The 26240-nt window shown below is 49.5% G+C and overlaps 1 protein-coding gene across 4 annotated transcripts in view; it reads left to right on the top strand.

Moving 5' to 3' along the window:
• The window catches only part of NOD1 (nucleotide binding oligomerization domain containing 1), a 76269-nt gene that overhangs the window by 29870 nt on the left and 20159 nt on the right, over window positions 1–26240 (top strand). For 3 of the 4 annotated variants that reach the window (XM_042969220.1, XM_042969225.1, XM_042969241.1), the window contains exons 2-10: window positions 5437–5533; window positions 7373–7684; window positions 8592–8766; window positions 12375–14199; window positions 16869–16952; window positions 18122–18205; window positions 19032–19115; window positions 22998–23081; window positions 23972–24055. In XM_042969220.1, coding sequence (XP_042825154.1) covers window positions 7484–7684; window positions 8592–8766; window positions 12375–14199; window positions 16869–16952; window positions 18122–18205; window positions 19032–19115; window positions 22998–23081; window positions 23972–24055 — 2621 coding nt within the window. In that variant the 5' untranslated portion in view covers window positions 5437–5533; window positions 7373–7483. The other variant, XM_042969233.1, reaches the window with a different exon arrangement.

Here is a 26240-nt window from a genome sequence, read left to right as displayed (position 1 = left end):
AGATCTGCTGCGAACCTGATCTGTCATCCCTTGTAGGTTAAGGACTTTTTTCCCCTTTCTGCTTTCATAATTCTTTCCTTCTCTGTGCATTTTGTGAATTTGACTATGATATGCCTTGGTGATGGTTGGTTTTTGTTGAATCTAATGGGAGTTCTCTGTGCTTCTTGGATTTTGATATCCGTGTCCTTCCCCAGATTAGGAAAGTTTTCCACTATACTTTGCTTGCATAAACCTTTTGCCCCTTTTCCTCTCTCTTCATCTTCTGGGACTCCTCTGATTCAAATGTTATTAATTTTTGATAAGTCACTGAGTTCTCTAAGTTTTATATCATGCTTTTGCCTTCGTTTCCCTCTTTTTTTCTCCTTCATTATTTTCTGTAATTTTATCCTCTATATCACTGATTCACCGCTCTACTTCATCCATCCTTACCATCACGGCATTCCTTCAAGATTGCATCTCAGTTACAACATTTTTTATTTTGGCCTGACTAGATTTTAGTTCTTTTATCTCTGTTGAAAGGGATTCTCTGGTGTCTTCTATGCTTTTTTCAACCCCAGCTAGTATTCTTATAATCATGGTTTTAAGTTCTAGTTCAGACATCTTACTTACATCTGTGTTGATTAAATCCCTGGCTGTCATGTATTCCTATTCTTTCTTTTGGGGTGAATTCTTCCATCTTGTCATTTTGGAGGAAGAAAAAAATTAAAAAATAAAAATGTAAAAATTAAAAACAAAACAAAATCAAAAAAAGGAAGCTTGATCCTAGGTGTGTTTCAGTCTGCTTGTTGAAAGAAGCTTGATAGAATAGAGGAAAAAAAAGTCTATGGCAAATCACAACACCTACCCAGTGCCAATTTGCCACACTCTAAAGTCTTTGTCCCAATACCAGCAAACGTGGCTTCTCTCTGGGGTCCACTGAAAACTTTGCCTGTGAGGAGGCCATATGGCCTCTACCACATGTACTCCAAGCAGGGGAACAGCTTCTCCCCACAAGACACAGGGAACCCTCAGACTGTGCTGCACACTCCTGGGGTTTTGCCCTACTCTATCACTGGAGCGCCACCAGTTAATGAGCTCTGAACCTTCAGACTCTGCCCTCCACTGTTTATAGAATCCTGGTAGAACTGAAACCCTCTCCTTCCTACCCATCAATGGTTTTGGGGGACAGATTTCTTGTCAAGCGCCCTGTGAGTGTTTGCACTCTTTCCGTCCAGCTCCTTTCCAGGGGAAGTGCTCTTCTTGTGCAATCTCCATGTGCCACACTTTCCCTCTCTCTCTCTGTCCTGTCTCTGCCAAAATGGCTCCCTACCCTCCACAGAGCTGCAGAACTCACTCTCTCTCTCAAAAAATAAACATTTAAAAAAAACTTATCAAAAAAAGATAAAGGACATTTCTGTCTCCCCAGAAATTTCTCGTGTTTCTCTATGCAGGCAGTTTCTCCTGTCTTCCCACCCCCCACCCCAGGGAACCACTGCTCTGATTTCTAGGTCAGATTTTTGGAATCGTATGAATGGAATCATTCAGAGTCTTTTGAGTCTGGTTTCTCTTAGCATAATATCTGTGATATTCGTGTTGTACCATTCATATTTATTATCAAATAGCGCTGTACTGTATGATTATACCCCAATTTGTTGATCACTTCACCTGCAGTTGACCTCTGTGGGAGTCATAAGCTACTGTATTACAGCTAGAAGCAGAAGAAAACTGTTTAAAAAAAAAAAAACCCACAAAATTGTCAGAGCCTCTGAATCTTTTCAGAAGGCAGACTTCTAGAATAGGAAATATTTGCAGAGGACAGGTCTCTAGAATGGGAAATCACTAAAACGAACTTCTCACAGGCTCTTCATATGTTCTGTCAAATGGGTTCCCAGATGTTCTCCACCAGGGTACATTCCTACCCATGGTGTGTGAACGTCTCATTATACTATCTATAGCATTTGAAAACACATTTTTTTCATATTTATTTATTTTTGAGAGGGAGGGAGAGAGAGAGAGTGTGAGCGGGGAAGGGCCGAGAGAGGGAGACAGAATCTGAAGCAGGCTCCAGGCTCTGAGCTGTCGGCACAGAGCCTGACCCGGGGCTCGAACCTACAAACTGGGACATCACGACCTGAGCTAAAGTTAGACGCTTCACCGACTGAGCCACCCAGGCGCCCCTCACAAAAATGCTTTGATAAAAAATAGTTCTTAGTTTTAATCTTTGGAAGCATAAAAAGCTGTAAATTTGTATGTGATAGTTGAAAGGAATTGTACACCGACTATAAACCAGTAGGTCTATAAACCAGTACTTACTTCCTTTCTGAGCTGGCAGAACTATCAGCGACCTCACTTTTTTAACTACCTGCCTCACTGACTTTCTGCAAAACTAAGCTGAAAGCCAATTCAGTCATTCCTGGCATCGGTATTTGAAATGGAACAGGGAGGGGCGCCCGGGTGGCTCAGTCAGTTGAGCAGCCGACTTCGGCTCAGGTCATGATCTCGCGGTCCATGAGTTCGAGCCCTGTGTCGGGCTCTGTGCTGGCAGCTCAGAGCCTGGAGCCTGCTTCGGATTCTGTGTCTCCCTCTCTCTCTGCCCCTCCCCGACTCATGCTCTGTCTCTCTCTGTCTCAGAAATAAATAAACATTAAAAAAAATTTTTTTGAAAAAATAAAAAAATAAAAAAAAATAAAATGGAACAGGGACAGGGAGGAGCTCTGATGTCTTCCTATGCCAGCATCCAGTGCTTCCTCTACAGCTGTGCCAACGCAGTAGCCCCTGGCCACATGTAGTTGGCGAACACTTGATGTGTGGCTGGTCCAAACCGAGAAGTGGTCTAAGTATAAAATGCACACTGGGTTTCAGAGTCTTAGTATGAAAAAAAAAAATGAATGTAAGATATTTCCTTAATTCTATCTTGATTACATATTGCAATAATATATTTAATACATTGGGTTAAATAAAACATTAAAATTGATTCTTTTTGACATTTATTAATGTGGCTACTGGGAAATCTTAGATTGCACATGTGGCTTGCGTTTCATTTCTAGTGAACCATCTGCTGTATAGTCTTACAGAATGTCTCTCTCCTGTCTCTACCTCTTTTTTCCTTTGAATGCTTGCCTTTCCCCAATACTTGCTTTGTTTTCTTCAGAGAAGCTTCCCTGAGCCATTGATTGATTGATTGATTGGCTCTGCAGACTTTATATTTAGCTTAGAAGATCAAATTCCAAGATGGGACCTGGGCACAGATTTCCATAAGGAGCCTAAGGTGGTGGATGGACCCTGGCATTCTGTTACCTGGGAACTAAACCTCTCTGAGGGCAGATCAGAAAGCCAGGAAGAAGAGGAGTGGGTGGGGGTGCCATCTAAACCCCTCAGCTCCCAAGAGGCTCCCTCCCCACCAATAGGCTCCACCCCCGCTTGCCTTTGTCACAAGAGATGGCTTTAGGTGGGAGACTGGCCCTTCCCTGACCTTTTCTGCTCCGTTCCTCTGCTTCATCTTCCTCTTTTATTCTGCCATGGGTCTGTCTAGTTTCTCCGGCCACCTCCATTGGCTTCATGTTTTCTATGGTTGTTTCTTGGACATGCCTCACCAGGATCTCCACCTTCTGTCTTCTTGGCTCTGCACCACTGCCCGGGAGAGCCCCACCCATCAGAGCAGGCCCAGCTCACCAAACCTGACCCTGGCCAACCTTGGTCTTCTGTTTGCCTGGAAGTGACAACTAGACTGGCCTCATTAGCCAGACCCACCTTTTACCAGGCGAAGATAGTAATGGGTGCCCTGTTGGGGCCAGGAGATCCCTGACTCTGCTTGGTATTCCAGATGCCTGTGAACTGAATTTCTCTATCGTGTCCTATGGTATATATTCCGTCTACCCTTGGATTCTGTATACCTGGGCAGGTTCAGCTTTCTTTACCATAAGTTCCTGCTGAATTGAGCTCATTCTGCAAATCTGATTAAATCTCAAACCAGGGCTTTGGAAATTATAGTACAATAGCCCCCTTGCCAGCTGGCTGGCACATAATTTGTTGCTTTGCCTAAGTGGCTCTAAATCAGGCGACTGAAGTTTCTGCCTTTGATGGTAAGCAGTAGAAATGTCTGTGGGACTATTATGGGGCAGCCTGAGGGGAGAGATCATTGGTTTTGTGGGAATCGCAGGCTCAGAAGAGGCTAGAGCCATGAGTAAAACTGGACCCTTATCGCAGATGGATGCAGATTAGGTTTGAACAGATGATAGGTAACACCCATCTCAAGCCGCCTTCGGCAGGAGTGGTGGCCGGCAAAATACAGCATCATGAAGTGGGCAGTTCCCTTTCCAGTTCTCTCAGATTTAGGATTATCACCAAAGGGGGGAAAAAGGCTCAGTTTTGTCCTACTGTGTCTTTAATGGCCTCAAATGTTTCTAAGAGCACACAGGCCTCAGGCCTCAGGCCTCAGACCTCGGATCTCTCCAGGCAGCACCGTTGAGCTGGAATCCAACAGCATGGTTTTATTTCCGACGGATTTATTTTTGTGTAACTTTCTATTTATCGAAAGTGATAGTTTTCACTTACAATGGCAGTATAAAATTTCCTTTAAAATGAATCTGTTATGGGGCACCTGGGTGGCTCAGTCGGTTGGGCATCTGACTTCGCTCAGGTCATGATCTCACGGTCCGTGAGTTCGAGCCCTGCGTCGGGCTCTGTGCTGACCGCTCAGAGCCTGGAGCCTGCTTCAGATTCTGTGTCTCCCTCTCTCTCTGGCCCTCCCCCCGTTCATGCTCTGTCTCTCTCTGTCTCAAAAATAAATAAACATTAAAAAAAAAAAGTTAAAATGAATCTGTTATGGAAACTAATTTGACAATAAATTTCATATAATTAAAATAAAATAAAATAAAATAAAATAAATAAAATAATGAATCTGAGTGTTGGGGCTCCTGGGTGGCTTAGTGTTCTCAGCTCAGGTCTCGATCTCAGGGTCATGAGTTCAAGCCCCACATTAGCCTCTGTGCTGGGTGGGAAGCCTACTCAAAAAAAAAAAAAAAAAAATTAATCTGGGTTTCGAAATAGTTTATTTATGGGGATTAAGGAGTGCACTTGCTGTGATAAGCGCTGGGTGACAGGTGACGGACGTATGGAAGTGCTGAATCAATCTGTTCTACCCCTGAAACTACTATTACACTGTTTAGTAACTATACTAGAAGTAAAACAAAAAATAGAATAAAACAGTCAATTTAAAGCACAAAGTGAAGCAAATAAAGTACAGGTAGGACTCAATTATGGCCAAAAAAAAAAAAAAAAGGTGAGTGTGTTGTCTGAATGACATGTAGAAAACATGGCCCTGAGGAAGACCCTCCAGGTGGTACCCAGCATCCTCGAGTTCTGGGTTCGAAACTATCTAGTCGTCAATTTCGTTTGTTTGTTCCCCATTCATTGCAATAGTATTTTCAAGGAAAACTTTTTTTTTTTATTTTGCAGTTTCCAGAAAGGAGTTGGAAATGGAAGATTTAAGGAGAGAATGTTGTTCTAAAATATTCTGACTTACTTCAAAGAATAAGGCCAGAAACTTGAAAAGGTATCGTTAACCCCTAATATAAATTTAATATTATCACCTGGTGTCCCTTCAGGGAACCAGTTTCCCAAAGCTGTGGATCCTAAAATGGGGCATACAGTTGACCTCAGCGGAAAAGGCTGCGTTAACATCTAAGAGGTGAGCGTGTTACTAGAACAGTAACTAACCAATCATTTCCATCCCTGAAAGGTTTTGTTTTGTTTTTTTTTTTGGTAAAGATGTCTTGGCCTCCTGCTGCTTAGAGTGTTCAAGTGTAGTCTGTCCTGCTCAGTCACTCAGGTTATAAAAGGAAAGTTATTGCGTGGGGTCCCACTGGGAAATCTCTGGAAGGCTTGCAATGTTTAGCAAATTGATAAGTAAAATAAGGAAAACTGGAAGCGTGTCAAAGACCAGGAGCCTCATATGTGACTTGGGGGAAAAAGCTGAGAACCGCTGGACTTGAATGTTAATGGACGTGGGCTCGTAAAACATGAATGATGCTGTGTTTACAGGTCTGTCATTTGTGGCTGTGGCGGTGGGGGGGGGGGGGGGGGAAGGGCAGGCAGGGCACAACAAAAGTTTAAAAACTGTCTGAATCTGTGAGTTTTCCTACCTAGATGAGGGACTGAGTGGCCAGGTCGGGGCCTTTCTGCTTCTAAGATGATGACCCATTTTATATACACAAGGATGAGTGGAGAAGTGGCCACAGGATCTTAGGGAACAAGAAAGATAATCAGCACAATTTGGGGTAGCTCAAATTAGGTTTTAAAGTTAGGTTTTTAAATTTTTTTTTAAGGTTTATTTATCTCATCTAGCTCAGGTGAGCCCAAGTTAGTTGTGTTTGTTTTTTTTTTTTTAATTTTTAATGTTTGTTTGTCTTTCTTTTGAGAGAGAGCATTTGCAGGGTAGGGGCAGAGAGAGAGGGAAACAGAATCCCAAGCAGGCTCCACACTGTCAGCACAGAGCCCGACGCGGGGCTCAAACCCACAAACCGTGAGATCATGACCTGAGCCGAAGTCGGACGCTCAACTGACTGAGCCACCCAGGTGCCCCCCAAGTTAGTTTTTAATACCCACATAAAATGGCTTGGGTCCCTATTTCTACCCAGACAGAAGGTTCAGCAGGTGCACAAGGGTTTCAAGGGTTTCCAGGGAGATGGCCTTTCCTGGTCAGCTGCCACTTGAAGTCCATGTCACCTTCCTTCTTGCCCTCCCCCTGCCCCATTTCATTCCACACATGGCCATTGCTCCGCCTTCATTGCCTGAGGTGCTTGTATATGGCAGACTTTGCTGGAGGTATGAGGATAGCTAGAGCAGGGGTGCAGGAGGGCTACGGCACAACCCAGGATGGGCAGTAATGACCGAGACGTCACTGTGCCCAGGTTCCTGGAGGCTTTGCTACCACAGGAGACTTCATGCCGCCTGTCTCCCTCCTCAGGCCATTTTTCGCTCAGACCCTGCCCCCCACAACAACCCCTCCCACCCCATGGCTCCTTTGCTCCCAATTCTGGGTGCTCCCCTCTTGGGGTATGTGGAAACCTCCAGTCCCGGTTAACCTTTTTATGGAAAGTAATATATCTTTCCATCCCTATTCCAGGCTAGGATTGAAGCACACTTTTGTTTTATTCAAAAGGAAATAAACAAGTTTTGCTGTATATTTGCTATATATTTCTGGTCACTCTCTCTAGGCATGTAACCCACAAGCAGAAGCCATTCAATTAAGATTTTTTTCTTTAATACATCTCAGATCACCATCTTAAGCATGACTCCTCCTGCTTGAAGTAGAGAAATTCCAGGACCAAAGGGCAGGGAGGGATCTTTCCCATGGCTTTGGTTTCACTGGTGACTTCGTTGGTCTCTTCAGGGGCATCACGGAGAGAGAGGCGGGCGCCCTGGATCCTGATTGCCCTTCTGCCAGGAAGATACGTGTAGCCAAAGATGAATTTGGGCAAAGTAGCTGCTTGCTCCTTTAGCCATGGAAAAGCAGGGCCACGGTGAGATGGGAATCATTCCATCAGAGTCTCACTCCCACGTTAAGTTGTTGAAAATCAACCGGGAACTTCTGGTCACTCACATCCGCAACACCCAGTGTCTGGTGGACAACTTGCTGAAGAATGACTACTTCTCCTCTGAAGATGCGGAGATCGTGTGTGCCTGCCCCACACAGCCTGACAAGGTGCGGGTGACAGGGGCTGGTAGCCAGAAGGGGCTTCTCCCGCTGATCTGAGTGAGGACCTCTGGGAGTTTAGTACATTGGCGGAATTTCCCACTGGGGTCGTTGATAAAACAGAAACGCTGGGGTTATCAGCTGATTACACAATTGCACATTTTGCTTTTTGTGTGCGCATTGAGAGCAGACTCCTCTTACGTCTCTGCTCTCCTCGCTCTGTGTACTGCTTCCCAAACTGGTTGATTTCAATCCACTTTCGAGTAGGAGGAGAGAAAAAGAAAATGACCACCTCACACCTTAGCAGTGATGTTCATTCAGTGCCTTTAGACTCCAGAGAGCTGCTCACTGCTGGGTAAGGCTCTGAGAATGGCCTTGCCTCTGATTTGGGAACAACTGTGTCCCAGGCTGGGTCCACAGTAAAGACTTTTCCATACGCCACTGGAGGAGGTCTTAACAACCCTTAGTTTCATTTTAGCTTTGTGTCATCTCCTGAAAAAGAGAATTGCAAGACTGAACACTCTTTGGGTCAAGGAGTGACAGAACTTGTTTGTCACGTGATCCTGCCAGGCTCTGAGGAGACAGAGGGTTTCTGGGGGAAGCACAGTAACTGACTTACGTGATTTTTTCGTGCATTTTGAATAATACAAAAAGCCTTTTTTAGGGTGTAACTTCTATGGGGGTCTGTTAGCCCCTTGCTGTGTGGCCCAGCACCCACCTCATTATGCCCAAGAGGTAACTTTCTCCCTGCAACACTCATTCCTGGCTGGCAGTAGTGTTAGGTGAAGAGGGACAAGGAGACACAGGAAGAATCCTGGGGGTGGGCACACCTCTTGGGCCAGTCCGACCTTTTTACTTTTGGGTTCATGGAAGCCTCCTGGTTTCTTAGAGCTGTGTGGTCTAATTTCTTACTAAGGTTCGCAAAATTCTGGACCTGGTACAGAGCAAGGGCGAGGAAGTGTCCGAGTTCTTCCTCTACGTGCTTCAGCAACTTGCAGATGCTTACGTGGATCTCAGGCCTTGGCTGTTGGAGACTGGCTTCTCCCCCTCCGAGCTCATTCGGAGCAGAGTTGTCGTCAACACCGACCCAGGTACGAGTCCTCCCCAGGGGGACTGCAGACACTAAGCAAGCAAGGCCCGGGGGTTTGGAAATGCTGCGGTGTGTGGGCCCAGCAGCGCATGAAAGCGTGGTCCACCACGGTCAGCCCTGGCCTCTACATCAGGCAGTAGGCCCAGTGTTGTGTTCCCTGTTGTCCAAGGGCAGCCTGGGGACTGTGACTGAACCGAGCACACATAGCTGGTCTGATCTGTATAGAGGCCTGTGCAATTGTGGGAACGGCCTCTCTCGTGACCTCTTGGTTACTTACTGTCCTGACATATATAGACAGTTTAATGGTTGCACAAATTCAAGAATGAATTTTTTTCCTCTTTAAAATCTTTCCAAAGATTTCCTCTTTAGTTAGTTAGGTTTATTCCTGGGTATCTTATTGTTTGGGGGTACAATTAATGGCAAATGGGATTGATTCCTTGATTTTTTTTTTTCCTGCTGCTTCGTTATTGGTGTATAGAAACGCAACAGATTTCTGCATGTTGGTTTTTTTTTTAATTTATTTTTTTTAATTAATTTTTTTTTAACGTTTATTTATTTTTGAGACAGGGAGAGACAGAGCATGAACGGGGGAGGGTCAGAGAGAGGGAGACACAGAATCTGACACAGGCTCCAGGCTCTGAGCTGTCAGCACAGAGCCCGATGCGGGGCTCGAACTCACGGACCGCGAGATCATGACCTGAGCCGAAGTCGGCCGCTCAACCGACTGAGCCACCCAGGCGCCCCCATGTTGGTTTTTATATTCTGTGACTTTGCTGAATTCATGTATTCTAGCAATTTTTTTGGTGAGTCTTTCATGTTTGCAACATAGAGTTTCATGTTGCCTGCAAATAGTGAAAGTCTGACTTCTTCCTTGCCAATTTGGATGCCTTTTATTTCATTTTGTTGTCTGATTGCTGAGGCTAAAACTTTCAGTACTATGTTAAATGGTAAGGGTGAGAGTGGACATCCTTGTCTTGTTCCTAACTGTAAGGGAAAGGCTCTCAGTTTTTCCCCATTGAGGATGATATTAGCAATGGGTCTTTCATATATGACCTTTATGTTTGGGGTACAATTAATGGCAACAATTAATGTTGAGGTATGTTGCATCCATCCCTACTTGGTTGAGGGTTTTTATCAAGAATGGATGCTGGATTTTGTCAAGTACATCTTCTGCATCTACCGAGAGGATCGTATGGTTCTTATCCTTTCTTTTATTAATGGTGTATCACGTTGATTGATTTGTGAATATTGAACCAGCCCTGCAGCCCAGGAATAAATCCCACTTGATCATGGTGAATAATTCTTTTTTCCTTCTTAAAGTTTATTTATTTGAGAGAGAGAGAGCGCACAAGCAGGGGAGGGGCAGAGAGAGATGAAGAAGGAGAGAGAGAAGCCCAAGCAGGCTCCACACTGTCAGTGCAGAACCTGATGCGGGGCTCAAACTCATAAACTGTGAGATCATGACCTGAGCTGAAATCAAGAGTCAGACCCTTAACCGACTGAGCCACCCAGGTGCCCCAGTGAATAATTCTTTTAATGTATTGTCAAATTCAATTTGCTAGTATCTTGTCGAGAATTTTTGCATCCATGTTCATCAGGGATATGGGCCTATCCTTCTCCTTTTTACTGGGGTCTTTGTCTAGTTTTGGAATCAAGGCAATTCTGGCTTTGGAGAATGAGTTTGGAAGTTTTCCTTCTATTTCTATTTTTTTGGAACAGTTCGAGAAGAATAGGTATTAACTCGTCTTCACATGGTCTGTAGGAAGACATCTGGCCCAGGATTCTTATTCGTTGGGGGATTTATTCTAGGCAAATTATTCTTCTGTCACCTCCAGTTGCCAATCCTTATTTCCAAAGCACAGTGGTACTGCATTAGCTAATCCATTAGTCCAACAGGTATTAATGATGTACCCACTATGGGCAAAGGCACTGTGTTGGTGCCACGGGTTCCGTGTGGAGCGCATCAGACGTGGTTCTTGTTTTCAGGGAGCTCAGAGGCCAGTGAAGGAGCCCCGACGGTAATCACAAAAATGTGTATTTGCGCATGGTGATAAGGACAAGAGCAGTTCAAGCTGCAGTGAGCCCACGTAATCGGGGCCATGATCTGGTCTGGGAACCAGGGAGTCTTCTCTCCATGCCTGTGCTCTCTCCAGTTTGAGACACTTGTTGAAAATATCCTCGCACCAGGGTCCCAGACTCTGATGTTTAAAGAACCTAGTTTGACCTTGAACACAGAAAAAAAAGGACAAAGTCCCAGAAAAATCAGGTGTGTGTTTAGGGGAAACCAGGCCAAACAGCAATGTCAGGGCCAAGCTCTGGCAGATACCTGTGGCCACTGTTAGCACTTAATGCCCCTTCCTGCTTCATTCTGTTTCCTTCCACAGGAGAAAAGAAAAATGTTCCTGCCTGTGATGAATAATTCTTTCAAAAGATGTCTCCACTGGTTCCTTTAACCAGCTACTTTAGTATTGCTTTTAAAGTATGAGTCACTCTGCAAAGCCAGACATGAAAGACTATATATTGCGTGATTCTGTTTATATGAAATGTCCAGAAAAGGCAAACTAATAGAGACAGAAAGAAGATTGGTAGTTGCCTAGGGCCAGGGGCAGAGATTGGCTAGAAGTGGGCTTATGATGGAGATGTTTTAGAACTGGATTGTAGCGGTGTTTGCATAACTTTGCAAATTGAGTAAAAAATCGTTGAGTAGTATACAATGCCTATTGTAAAATATGTGAGTTTATAGTATGTAAGTTATGCCTTACGAAAGCTATAAAAAATGTAATTCACAAATTTTAAGCAGGCAGCCAAGTTGGTCTAAGTTGATGGGAAAAAGTTATAGATGAATTTGGAAATGGGCATGTATGTCTCATTTTTGTACCTGAATTATAATTAAAATCCCAAAGTATTTTTAAAGTTTATTTATTTTGAGAGAAAGAGCTCTCCTGCATGAGTGGGGGAGGGGCAGAGAAAGAATCCCAAGCAGGCTCTGTGCCGCCAGCGTGGGGCCCGGTGCGGGGCTTGAACTCACGAACCATGAGATCTTGACCGGAGCCCAACTGGGAAGCTTAACCCACTAACCGCCTAGCCCCCCACCCACCAAAGTATCTGCAAGGCATTTATTGAACAGCCTCTTGTCTGGGGAAGGACCACCTCCCTCTCTGTGTAAGGCCCATCTCTAGCTCAGGTTTGCTTAAGTCCACGCCCATGAGAGCATGTTACTGCCAGCTCCCCTGTGGGCAGGCGCTAAGTCAGTGACCCTCAGGTTGAAAAAGCCTAGTTTTCATCTCAGTTTACTCCGTTTTGGCGATTTGGCACAGCTCATTTATAATCGGGATTAATGTCAAATGTATTTTCTCACCAGAAGTGTTGGCATGTAGTTTTGTAAGACTACCCGTTGTTTTCAGAGCAGAGTGATAAGCAAAAGAATGGTTAAGGCAATCTCTGCCTCGACAACAGGAGTTTCAGGGGATGCCTGGCTGGCCCAGTCAAGGGGGACATAAGGCTCTTGATCTCGGGGTTATGAGTTCGAGACCCATGTTGGGTGTAGAGATTACTTAAAGAGTTTCAATGGAACTGGCTGTCTCCCCCCCCCCCCCCCCCCGCCTCCAGTGAGCAGGTACACCCAGAAGCTGCGACAGCAACTGGGCCTCGACTCCAAGTTCATCCTGTGCTACGCCCAGAAGGAGGAGCTGTTGCTGGAGGAGATGTACACGGACACCATCGTGGAGCTGGTGGGCTTCAGGAACGAGAGCCTGGGCCTGCTGGGCAGCCTGGCCTGCCTGCTGGACCACTCCACCGGCGTCCTCAGCGAGCAGGGCGAGACCATCTTCATCTTCGGGGACGCCGGCGTGGGCAAGTCCATGCTGCTTCAGCGGCTGCAGGGCCTGTGGGCCGCGGGGCTGCTGGACGCGGAGTTCAAGTTCTTCTTCCACTTCCGCTGCCGCGTGTTCAGCTGCTTCAAGGAGGACGACGCGCTGTGCCTGCAGGACCTGCTCTTTAAGCATTACTGCTACCCGGAGCAGGACCCAGATGAGGTGTTCGCCTTCCTGCTGCGCTTCCCCCACACGGCCCTCTTCACCTTCGACGGCCTGGACGAGCTGCACTCGGACTTCGACCTGAGCAGCGTGCCTGACACCTCCTCCCCCTGGGAGCCCGCCCACCCCCTGGCCCTGCTGGCCAACCTGCTCAGCGGGAAGCTGCTCAAGGGCGCCGCCAAGCTGCTCACGGCCCGCACGGGCATCGAGATCCCGCGCCAGCTCCTCCGCAAGAAGGTGTTTCTGCGGGGCTTCTCGCCCAGCCACCTGCGGGCCTACACCCAGAGGGTGTTCCCTGAGCCCGCCGTGCGGGACCGCCTGCTCGCCCACCTGGAGGCCAACCCCAACCTCTGCAGCCTGTGCGCCGTGCCCCTCTTCTGCTGGATCGTCTTCCGCTGTTTCCAGCACTTCCACAGTGTTGCGGACATCTCCACGCAGCTGCCTGACTGCACGGTGACCCTGACCGACGTCTTCCTGCTGATCACCGAGGTCCACCTGAACAGGACGCAGCCCACCAGCCTGGTCCAGCGGAACACGCGCAGCCGGACGGAGACCTTCCGCGCCGGCGGCGCCGCCTTGCGCTCGCTGGGGCGGGTGGCCCACCAGGGCATGGAGAAGAACCTCTTTGTCTTTGGCCAGGAGGACGTGCGGGCCGCCGAGGTGCAGGACGGAGAGCTGCAGCTGGGCTTCCTGCGGGCCGTGCCAGAGCAGGGCCTCGGGGGTGACCAGCAGGCCTATGAGTTTTTCCACGTCACCCTCCAGGCCTTCTTTACCGCCTTCTTTCTCGTGGCGGACGACAAGGTAGGCACGCAGCAGCTGCTCAGGTTCTTCCGGGAGTGTGGGCTTCCTGGCGAGGCGGCCGTGGAGTCCTGCTACCCCTCCTTTCTCCCTGTGCGGTGTCTGCGGGGCCCCGGCCTGGCCGGGGAGGACCTCTTCAAGAACAGGGATCACTTCCAGTTCACCAACCTCTTCCTGTGCGGGCTGTTGTCCAAGGCCAAGCAGAAACTCCTGCGGCACCTGGTGCCCGCGGCGGTCCTGCGGAGAAAGCGCAAGGCCCTGTGGGCGCACCTGTTTGCCAGCCTGCGGGCCCACCTGAAGAGCCTGCCCCGGCTCCAGTACGAGGGCTACAACCAGGTGCAGGCCATGCCCACCTTCATCTGGATGCTGCGCTGCATCTACGAGACGCAGAGCGAGAAGGTGGGGCGGCTGGCGGCCAAGGGCATCTGTGCGAACTACCTCAAGCTGACCTACTGCAACGCCTGCTCGGCCGACTGCAGCGCCCTCTCGTTCGTCCTGCACCACTTCCGCAAGCGGCTCGCCCTGGACCTGGACAACAACAACCTCAACGACTACGGCGTGCGGGAGCTGCAGCCCTGCTTCAGCCGCCTCACGGTCATCAGGTGAGGCCGCCAGGCACAGGGAGCAGCCCGGGGGGGCCGGGGCGGGCCGAGCTCAGGGAAGCACCAGGAGGAGCCTCCTGGGGTAGGAGCTCCTGAATTACCTTGGCACTCGTGACCCCTGGTGTTGGGGACACCCGAGCCTATTCTATCTCATGGTGGCAGACAGCTGGGAGAGAAGCCTCCGCAGCGGGCAGAGCCGGGTCGGCCCCGGCTGGGCATCCTCGAGTGAGTTGCTTAGCCTCTCTGAGCCCTCATCTGGAAGAAGGAGACGCTGGTATCCTAGCAATTACAGTAATAACAACCGGCGTTTATTGAGAAAGGGTGAAGTGCATTGCACTTTATCTGATTTAATCCTCTTAGCAACCCTCTAAGGTGGTAGGGACTCTTACCTTCATTTTGGCAAACGAGGGTGTGGAGGCACAGAGATGTTCTCAAGGTCACACAGCAGGGCCATGGTAGAGGCAGAATCCTAAAGAATGAATCTTTTGAGATTCATGGGAGGCTCAAAGATAGCCAGTGAGGGGTTTCTGGCACATGGGTGCTTTTGGGATTGCATAAAGAGCAGACTGTGTGCTCACTGGCCTCTGTTACTTTCCACAATCAAAGCCAGCTGCCCTGAGCTGCCAGGGATCTTAGTACAGAATGCTCACTTTCGAGTGGTTTCCTGTTTGATGGTTTAGAGGAAAGAGGCCAGTCTGCTTTCTCCTGTTAGCATTTCCTGTATAAAAGACAGCTTGTAAATCTCTCTGACGGTATCAGTTCTCCATAACTTGGCTCATGCATTTCTGATGGGGAGAGGGGATTTGGAACGGGTTCTGGGTACCTGTTACACCAATGCTAGAGTGTACTTTATGTGGGGGCAGTGAGATGCAGGGAGCCCAGGCCTGTGCTCTCCGCCTGGGGCACTCTCACACACCGTGGCCTCCCTGTGCTCATCTCCTAAGATGGAGTGCTCCAAGGTGGTGCTCCTGCCCCAAGTAGCTATCTTTGGAGCCCAGGCCGTCTTCAGCCTTACAGTGGCCTTGCTGCCCTCACTACCTGATTTCCACCTCTTGGCCCAATATGGCTGCTTAGTTCCAGCCATTCTGTTGACGTTCCAGCCTCCACGAAGAAGAAGGGGCAAGCAAAGAAGGACGTACCTCATTCTTTTGAGAACTTGTCAGCTATGGCTAATGAGACTTCTGCTTACATTTTACAGGGGCAAACGTAATCATGTGCCCACTTCAAAAAATGGGGGATTCTGTTTCTAAGAAAGCACAGATATTGGAAGTGACTAGCAGCCTCTGCCACCCTGGGATGGCCACGCAGTGTGTGTACACACTGTGCCCCAGCACCAAGGTGGGCACCTTGGGAGGAGGGGCCCTGAGTAGCTGACCTGATCATTTTGACGTGGCCTAAAAATCAAACGTGTTCAGCCTTTCACAGAGGTCAGCTTGCTGGCACAGTTTGTCCCAGGGTTTGTGTTTGTAAATAAAGTTTTATTGGAACATAACCACACCCATATGTTTACATATCAGCTGCTTCACACTATAAAAAAAATTTTTTTTTTACCATTTATTCAGTTTTGAGAGAGAGAGTTGTGAGCAGGAGTGGGGGAGGGGCAGAGAGAGAGGGAGACACAGAATCGGAAGCAGGCTCCAGGCTCTGAGCTGTCAGCACAGAGCCCCATGCAGGGCTTGAACTCACAAACCATGAGTTCGTGACCTGAGCTGAAGTCGGGCGCTTAACCGACTGAGCCACCCAGGTGCCCCACAGTTGCTTCATACTATGGAACCAAATAATTGCAATAGAGGCCACATGGTCCTCACATATTTGCTCTGTGGCCTTTTACAGAAAAAGTTTGCTGACCCTTGGATTACTGTCTCACCCACCCCTGCTCCCTCACTCTCCTCCATCCCTGAGCCTTCCTCTGTCCCTCAGCCTCATGTAAACGACGGGGTGAAGGATTGAGAAAATTAGGGTAGTTTGTTACACAGATTACTTGGTAGTAAGAAAAAAAAAAATTCACATATTAGCCACATCAAAATATCCTGTTAGTACAGGGACTGTGCAGAACAGTTCCCGTGAATGGCCGGCCCTTGTGCAGGAGAGATCCATCATCCCGAAGGCTCTCTTTTCCTGCCCCCATCTGTAAATGTGACCTCCAGATGGGGAGGCTGTTGCCGCTGCGGGTGAGACAGTTCTTGTGGGGACTGTCCAGCCTTTCGCAGGCCACCTGATAGCTCTGGCCCCCCCCTTGCCAGGTGGCGGGGCCTTCCCTCCCTGAGCCTTGCCATCACTACAAGCCGCTCCACACGTTTCCAAATCCACAGCCCCTGCTGTGTTGTGAGAGCCACAGAGAAGGCCTGACCCACACGTAGGCCACCCGCAAATGCAGGCTGTCAGAGGTGACCGGCCTCACGTGTCCTTTGTGTGTCTCTCGTAGCCCTCATGTCGAGTCAGGGCTCTGCTGTAGTCTTGCTGACGGGCCAGTTCCGCGTGGGTCTGTTGGCCCCACGACACCCAGATCCTTTAGGAGCTCTGTGGCTGACTGCCATGGCCACTGTCTCAGGGGAGCGTTTATAGCTGGGAAAACTCCAGGACCTACAGGCTTCTGGATCTTGTGGCCTTCATACTCCTCCATAGTGAGCAGCTGCCGTGATTCAACTTCCTTTGCTGTTTTGTTTCAGACTCAGCGTAAACCAGATCACTGACAGCGGGGTAAAGGTGTTATGTGAAGAGCTGACCAAATACAAAATTCTGACGTTTTTAGGGTATGTATGCCTCAACAGCACCAGATCAGGTGTGTGGTAATAATACAGAAGAGCAGGAAACTGCCGTTCGTGCGACTCACTGGAGGGTTGGAATGATGGCCGAGCCACCAGAAAGAGCCCTGGACAGGGGGCCAGGAGTCTTGGGTTCTGCTCTTGGCTCGGCCAGCAGCCCACTCTTTGAGCAAGCCCAGAAGTGTCTTTCACTTGTCTATTGAGATCCTAATCCAGGCCAGTATTTTACAAGCGGTGACTGGGGGTTGCTGAGGGAGTGGCTCGGGCTGCCTTTTATAAATGCCAGATGCTGTTTACGTATTAGATTGTGGATCCACAGTCCCTCATCCAGAGCCCTGAGCGAAAGACACAAATCCGGAGTCAGTGTATGTGCCGTGTAAAAGTGATATGGCCAGTGAGGTCGAGGGCATTACCCGGGTTTCAAGCAATTGAATCTACCTGCAGCAAAACGTATGAATATTCAGAGCAGTTGGGATAAAGCCCACAAAAGGCTCCACATCAGTCGCCAAACTGCTGAGCACTTGAAACCTGTCTGTTTACCACTTTCCGCTTTTTTCTGCCTTCTTGTTGAATTGGTTCGAGGCAGTAAAATGACTAACAGGGAGACGGGAGCTTCCGACACTCACTGTCCCTCAAGCTGCTGCTTGTGACCTTAATCGAAAAATACCCATCACTTGCTGCTTGACTGGTCGCACATAATCATCCTAATGACCCCGCGGGGGCACGGTGATTCTTCCTCGTCATCGCAGAGGCAGAAGCAGAAGCAGAGGCTGGGAAAGTGGCGGAGCTGGCTCTGCACCCGGCCTTCGAGACCCCCGAGCCCCAAACTGCTCTCTGTGTGCCCTTCCACTCTCCTTTCAGCCCAGACTTCAGGTATCGGCAGCCAGCACATACCCACTTAAAAGTGTCCCGTGGGGACGCGAGAATAAAAGGGACAGACAGCTCAAGGAACATGGTGATACTGTGAGAGCATCGTCTGGTGACCGACGGTGGCCACGCTTGTAGCGAACGTAGCATAACTCGCAAACCTGTGGATTCACTATGTTGTACACGTGAAAGTAATGCAACACTGTGTCAACTGTACCAAGAAAAAAAAAAACCCCCAAAAAAGCCGACGCCGGGGGTCCCAAAGTCTCACGCTGTGCTCTCTCTCCAAGCCTGTATAACAACCAGATCACCGATGTCGGAGCCCGGTACATCGCCAGAATCCTGGACGAGTGCAAGGGCCTCACGCACTTGAAGTGAGTGGGCTGGGTGTGGCGGCTTATTCGGGAGCCCTGTGGGTCACCCCTTCATCATTCAGACCCAGAATATAAGTCACCAGAAGGTGCACTCGCCCTAAAGCCTTCCGTTTGCCCCAGGCCACGTGGGTCAAATTGAGAGACCTGTGTGTGGGAAGGAGAGCTGACCGCAGGGGGGAATCACGCCCTGAGGGTGAGGCAGGGCCACCTACCTTGGGGGGAAATCTTGGCAAGGGAGCTCTGTGGGGCCTCTTCTAATAAATCACTGATCCCATTCGTGAAGGCTCCACCCTCACGACCGAATCACCTCCAAGGGCCTTGCCTCCTAATCCCATCACCTTAGGGGTTAGGATTTGAGAATATGGATTTGGGGGGGAACACAGCCATTCAGACCTAGCACCCATCTGGTTGCAAGCAGGGGCTTGATCCTCGGTCCCGTCACAGAAATGCTCTGCCAAAGGTGACGGAGCGCCAGGCCCGGAGGAGCCCCTGGAACGGCACTGGGGCCGGGAACACACACAGGCTGGCCACTCGCACTTGAACGGGGCGCCTCCCTGGCCTGCTGATGGAAATGAGGGACGTTTAAAGGCGGTTATTTACGGGTCCCTAAGTTTCGGCAGAGACCGCGACCACCTCCTGGAGAGGAATCCGGCGGCTCTCCTTAGGGCTTTGGGTCCTTCCTCGAGAGGAAGCCCAGGGCATGGGTGCCGCGGGTCCCAGGGCAAAGCCCACACCTCCCAAGAGGGGCCCCGCGCTGGGGACGAGGGTGCCGACGCCGGAGTCCCCTCACAGCTGGGAGCTGACGTGCACACGGCTCTCTCTGCAGGCTGGGGGAGAACAAAATAACGAGTGAAGGAGGAAAGTGTCTCGCCCTGGCTGTGAAGAAGAGCAAGTCCATCTTCGAAGTTGGGTGAGTAGAGGCAGAGGCACCTGAGCCTGTCCTGGGCGCGAGAGCGCCCAGAGGGCCGCTGGGGCCGGCTATGGGGAGGTCGCAGAGGGCATCCTCCCCGGTGCGCCTCTGGCTTCTGCACGGGGACCGGGAACCGTTTGGGGAAGGCCCAGGATTGCCGGCAACCTCAGCTGCGCAGACTTTTATTTCATTGCTGCACAAGTCGGTGATGGCCACCAGCAAACGGAGGGGGTGCCGTTCTAGCCCGAGGTGGTAAGCTTCTGCGGGCCGATGTTCTTCATCTTGGGAAGGCGTTTTAAGAAGATTTATGATTTTAGAGAGAGCGAGTGAGCATGTGTGGGAGTGGAGGAGGGGCAGAGAGGGAGGAAGACAGAGGATCCCAGGCAGGCTCTGTGCGGATGGCAGGGAGCCCGATGTGGGGCTTGAACTCATGAACCCTGAGATCATGACCCGAGCTGAAGTCTGACGCTTAAGCGACTGAGCCACCCAGGTGCCCCCGCGGGCTTGTTTTGTTTTGTTTTGTTTTGTTTTGTTTTGTTTATTGCGTAGTCGTGCGGCCATCACCCCCATCCATCTCCAGAACCCTTTCCATCTTGCAAAAAAGCGACACTCTACCCGTTAGACGATAATTCCCCCTTCTCCCTTCCTCCCAGCCCCTGGCCACCACCCTTCTGCTACCTGTCCCTGTGAATTTGACTGCCGTGAGTACGTCACCTAAGTGGAGTCATACAGCATGTGTCGCTTTGTCACTGGCTTCCTTCACTCGGCCCAGGGTCCTCGAGGTTCATCTGTGTTGTAGCACGTGTTGGAATTTCCTTCCTTTTTAAGGCTGAGTAGCGGTTCGTTGGATAGATCTTGTTCATTCATCTGGGCACTTGGGTGGCTTCCACATTTTAGCTACCGTGAACAGTGCTGCTATGAACGTGGGCGTTCAAATGACTCATCGATTTCTGGGGGCTGTGTCCCCAAAAGTGGAATTGTTGGATCGGCTGGTCATTCTATTTTTAGATAATTTTTTTTAATGTTTATTTTTAAGATAGGGAGTGTGTGAGCACGAGTGGGGGAGGGGCAGAGAGAGAGGGAGACGCAGAATCGGAAGCAGGCTCCAGGCTCTGAGCTGTCAGCACAGAGCCCGACGCGGGGCTCGAACTCACGGACCGTGAGATCATGACCTGAGCCGAAGTTGGACGCTTAACCGACTGAGCCACCCAGGCGCCCCTGGTCATTCTATGTTAAAATAATTTTTTTTAATGTTTATCTTTAAGATAGGGAGTGCATGAGCACGAGTGGGAGAGGGGCAGAGAGAGACGGAGACGCAGAATCGGAAGCAGGCTCCAGGCTCTGAGCGGTCAGCACAGAGCCCGACGCGGGGCTCGAACTCGCGGACCACGAGATCATGCCCTGAGCCGAAGCTGGATGCTTAACCGACTGAGCCACCCAGGCGCCCCTGGTGATTCTGTCTTTAATTTTGTGAGGGCCCACCACACTGTTTCCCACCAGCAGTGCATCCAGGTTTTCCGTGCCCTCCCCTCCCCATCGCTTGTCATTTTCTGCTCTTTTTGATGGTAACCACCCTAACAGGGACGAGGTGGCATCTCGTTATGGTTTGGACTCCAGAGGCTTTTTAAAAAAGCTTTTTATAGCATTATAATTTTTACCTGATTACAAAAGAAACACTGATAATTTTATCTGGAAACTGTGACGAATACGAAAAAGATAATAATCATCTCAGAAATATTGTCAACACCTGAGGTCAGTTAAGCTTTCGTGTTCTCTCATACAGTGTGTGCTCGCCACTGTTTTTTTTTAAATCTAGTAGAGGGGCGCCTGGGTGGCTCAGTCGGTTGGGCGGCCGACTTCAGCTCAGGTCATAATCTCGCGGTCCGTGAGTTTGAGCCCCGTGTCAGGCTCTGTGCTGACAGCTCGGAGCCTGGAGCCTGTTTCGGATTCTGTGTCTCCCTCTCTCTCTGACCCTGCCCCATTCATGCTCTGTCTCTCTCTGTCTCAAAAATAAACGTTAAAAAAAATTTTTTTTTTTAAACTCTAGTAGAGGTCAGGCTATATGTACAGAATTTTATTCCTTTTCACTTAATCTCATGAGTAGTTTTCCCCTTCATTAAAAATTTGATATCGTTCAATCGTATAGTACACATACTTTTTTTTTTTGTAGTTTCAAGTTTTTATTTAAATTCCAGTTAGTTAACATATAGTATAATATTAGTTTCAGGAGTAGAATTTAGTGAGTCATTGCTTACATATAACACCCAGTGCTCATCACAGCCAGTGCCTATTTTATTTTATATTTATTAAATTTAATTTTGAGGGAGCGAGGGGGGGAGGGGCAGAGAGAGAGGGAGAGACAGAATCCCAAGCAGGCTCTGTACTGTAAGCGGCAGAGCCCAGCGTGGGGCTGGAACCCACAAACTGTGAGATCATGACCTGAGCTGAAACCAAGAGTTGAACGCTTAACCGTCTGAGCCACCTCTGACTTCCTCTGACTTAGTTCGCTCAGCATAATACACTCTAACTCCGTCCACATTGGTAGAAGTGGCAAGATTTCGTCTTTTGAATGGCCGAGTAATATTCCGTTGTATATATCTACCACATTTGCTTTATGAATTCATCCGTCGATGGACGTTGGGACTCTTTCCATGCTTTGGCTATTGTTGATAGTGCTGCTATAAACATGGGGGTGCCTGTGCCCTCTCAAATCTGTATTTTTGTACTCTTTGGGTAAATACCTAGTAGTGCAACTGCTGGCTCCTAGGGTAGTTCTATTTTTACCTCTTTGAGGAACCTCCATACTGTTTTCCACACTGGCTGCACCAGTTGGCGTTCCCACCAGCAGTGTTAAGAGGTTCCCCTTTTCTCCACCTCCTCCTGTACACACACTTTCTGTACAAAACACTGAGAATTCATTCCAGGGCTTTAGCGTCCCCAGGAGGGATGGTGGCAGGGCACAGGGCATGTTGCCCAGGCAGCCCCAGGTCCGCTGTGCATGGGCTGGGCAGGCAGTGCCCTCAGCCTAATAAAAATAGCTGTCGCCTACCATAGGCCAGGTGCTGTTCTAAGGGCTTTGCATATGTTAACTTAATCCTCGTAACAACTCTAGGGGGAATTTTCTTATTAGCCCCATTTTACAGATGAGGAGACAAAGATCCAAGAGCTTATATCATTCACCCAAGTGAACCTTAAATCCAGATAAAAATCCAGTTAAAACGGGAGGCCAGCGGTGTGGCTCTGGAGCCCAGCATCCTGCCGCGCAGACCCTCGCAGGTTATCCGCTGTGGGGAAGGAGGGGGCGAGGCTTCATTATTGCAGCTCCCCCCTAGACCACATCGGCCCGCCAGCACGCTGTAGTAGGGTCCTCTTCCGGAAAAGCAGCGTTGCTGGTGAGGTTTCCAAGGGTGCTTCCTGATCTTTGCTTCCCGGAAGACTGACTGTGTCTTCACCAATGTCTCGCGCCCCGGCACCGAGCCAAATGGATGCTGGAGTTGGCAATTCCACAGGCCTCCTGTTTAGGCTTCCGCAAACCTGTATCCTCCGCGAGGGGCATCTGGGACTGCCTTGTGCTCAGACACCTCCCTGCCCACCCCCCCCCACGCCTCTCGGAAAGCCCAGCGGCGTGAACTTAGTCTCTAATTGTGCAAGTACCTGATGGGCTTCTGTTCCCGAGGCTTCTGCTGCTCTTATCCTTACATTTCCCTTTGAAGTGGAAACCGAGAGCAGCTCACTAAGGGGCTGGTGTGGGAATCTGCTCCAGGCCACGGCTCCAGGGACAGAGGACAGACATCTGCCGGTGAGTGTCCCGTGGGCTCGGCCACCAGCAGAAAGTGAGTGGTGAGCGCAGGCTAACGTTCACCGTCTTGCCTCTGCCCTCAGGATGTGGGGCAACAGAATCGGTGACGAAGGAGCAAAGGCCTTTGCAGAGGCTCTGAGGAACCACCCCAGCCTGACCAACCTGAGGTAAGCGCTGCCTTCCAAGACCCGCTGTCCCCAGGGTCCAACCTGGTCACTCGGCTGTACCTCCTGGTTGCCAGGGAGGAGCCGAAGGGACGCGGGTGGTTGGCTTTCCTAAGAGAGAAGGTAGTTGTGTGTGCGTGTGTGGGATTTTTTAAAGAACATCTTTATTGACACGTTAGAGGCATTACTGTTCGTCGTTCAGCTTGGTGACTTGACGAATGTACACACCAGCATAACCACCACCCAGATTAAGACCTAGGCCGTTGCCATGGCGGGGAAGAGACCTCTCAGCAGTCTGCCCGGGTCCCTTGGGAGTTGGAAGTAGGGAGGAATTCTTAAGTCCAGACAAAACTGAAAGGGATGCCATCCGTTCCGCATTCACAGGACGGTGCTGAGACAGAGGGGGACCCTTCATCTCGGTAAAGACATCCTCCTCCCTGGCCTTCCTGGAGGCCTCGGGCCAAATCTCAGAGCCTTGGGCATCTCGGTGTTGCTCGGGTCCTTCCTAACACTGAAAGAGAGTCCAACATAGTGGGGGCAGTAGCAGACTTTCTTCTTTATGAGAACAGAGGAAACTTCTCCAGGTCTCATCGGTGGGCACCTGGAAAACGTCAGCCACCTGAAGCAGAGCCCTCCCAGCGCCCCCGTCTGCCTGTGACCAGGTCTCACTGGTGTTCCATGTCCTGTCTGGACTCTCCTTGACACGTCTGTGCCTGTCCTGATGCTCGGGGAGTATGCTCTGGAACAACAGCAGGCAAGGCTGAGCACTTCTGCTTCCTGCCTCGAGTCAGGAGCCACCTCCCAGCAGCATCTTCCGGGTGTTTCGGTCACTGAAGCCAAAGCCAAGTGTAGACGTGTCTCTGATAATTGACCCCAAGTGTTTTCCTTCCTAGTCTTGCATTCAACGGCATCTCTACGGAGGGTGGAAAGAGCCTCGCCCAGGCCCTGCAGTGGAACACCTCTCTGAGAATATTCTGGTAATAAGCAAAGCCATTTTGAGAGGCTGGGTCTCAGGGACTCTTCCAGAGACTGCACAGCCTGGAATCCTAACTGAAAAGCCGCCTTTTAATTGAAAAGGCTCTAGGCCTTTCCTCAGTGTTGGGTTGATAGTTTTAATTTCTTCCTAGAATAGAAAGCAGCCATTCCTAGAAGCACAGACAGGTGTACAGAAGGGGGACGGGGACCCCAGGAGCATGGGTTCCACCTTAGCCGCCTTTGCCAGCCTCAGCCTCAGCCTCAGGAAAACCCGAAGGCTGGCCATTCTGTCAGGATGATGCTTAGGAGACCCTCCGATATGCCTTGCAGAGCCCAACCTTCATGCACTTGGCTCAAACTTTTCTCCCTACCTCCTCTTAAACTGCCTTCTTCATGCTGCTTCCTCCTTCCCCAGTAGCCACACCACGATTTGGCCTTCAGGTCCCAGCCCACCTGTCACCTCTCCCCAGAAGCCCATGTTCCTCACCCCTCTTCGTACTCATTTAGTGTATGCTGCCTTCTGACAGTGCTTTTTTTTTTCTTTGGTTTTGGTTTCCTTTTTCTCATTTGCTCTATTTCAATTTTATTTCTTTGTACTTTCACTACTTGCCTTCCAAGGGAGGGATTTGTGTTTGGGCTCAGTGCACGTGAGCTATCAGCGAAGTTGGTTCAGCACGACAGTCTCATCATCTTGAGAGTTCTGATATTAGACCTGCTGGCCATTAGATGCATTTTCAATGGTTTTCCTCTAAACAAAATCCTTAAAAATGTTTTTAAAAGAAATATCTAAAAAAAAAAAAAAAAAACAAAACCTGTAAGAAACTCTAAAAGTCGGAAGTGAAAGTACTTCCTCCCTTGTGTTTCCCAGACCGAACCTTTCTCTTCTAGCCTCCTAGCACTTGAATGCATGCTTGTGTGTATATCGCTTTTCTTACAACATGGAATCGCATTTAGCAAATGACTTTAAAAAAACATCTCAACCGTGTAGTGTCCGCATTTTACGTGTCCTCTTATGTCAGGATTTCTCCGTCTGTTGACGGAGTCAGTAGTCTATTGACTATTGACTTCTCCATCTCGACACTATTGACATTTTGGTCCAAATCATCTTTCTTGTAAGAGGCTGTCCTGTTCATTATAGGATGTTTCGCAGAATCCCAGGCATCTACCCATTAGCAGTACGTCCCCCCCTCCCCCCGACAACTGTGATGATCAAAAATGTCTCCAGATGTTGACAAATGTCCCCTGGAGGGGAAAGCACCCAGCTGAGAACCACTACTCTACACAAATAGTAAGAATGCCAATACCCAGCATTTCTCGAGGGCTGATGGTACAGCATGCATTATTCTCTGCCTTTTATACGTGTTGACTCACAGCCACCCCATAATGTCTGTACCGTGACTGTTCACCCTTATTTCTCTGGTGAGAAAACCCAGGCCCAGAGAAGTTAAGCCGCCCACCTGAGGCTGTGGTGCCAGTAGGCGACACACGCCCGGCATGTCTGGCTCCGGAGCACTCTTAAATAGCGTCAACTTCTGCCTCACTCTCTCTATCCCTCGTTCCCTCGGAGGGCTGCACAGCATCCCATTGAATGGGTGTTTGCAGTTTAGTTTCCCAGAAGCCCCTGCCGATGCTTACATGTGTTCACATTTCACGGTATAACCGTGCAACGCGGCGATCGGTACTGCATGTGTAGATCCTTGTGCGTACATCTTTGCACACGGAAGTGTGATCGTTGACTCAGAGTATAACACATTTAAAATTCAGCTAGGCGCTACCAAATTGCCCTGTGAGGAACGATTGTTTAACGTTCTATGTCATTCTTTTTCCTTATTTATTCTTTCATCCACTGGCGTGACAGGGTCCAATCCTGTTTACAGCCGGGAGCTTCTAGCCCTGAGTGCTTTATCCAGACCACTGCTGCTTTTAGGAACAACTAAGAGGCTTCCTGAACCTTGACTCACTGAACTTGGGTCCTTCGCAACTGGCCTCAGAGCAAAGCGTTGAGCACATTTTAACGTGCAGTTGGCAGGCTTTTCTAGGTCTTCATATGACAGACTTTTTGGTAACGTGCTGTCAGGGGTGTTCAGGGAGACTTGGGGGCTGGAGGAAGCGTGGGAAGTGGGCCTTAGCCCCTAGCTTCTGTGAGAACGGAGGGTGCAGCAAAGATGGGCAGGGAACGTGGGCTCC

Source organism: Panthera tigris, chromosome A2, assembly GCF_018350195.1.
Source record: "Panthera tigris isolate Pti1 chromosome A2, P.tigris_Pti1_mat1.1, whole genome shotgun sequence".
Lineage (NCBI taxonomy): Eukaryota > Metazoa > Chordata > Mammalia > Carnivora > Felidae > Panthera > Panthera tigris.
This window is presented reverse-complemented; position numbering and strand designations above follow the sequence as displayed.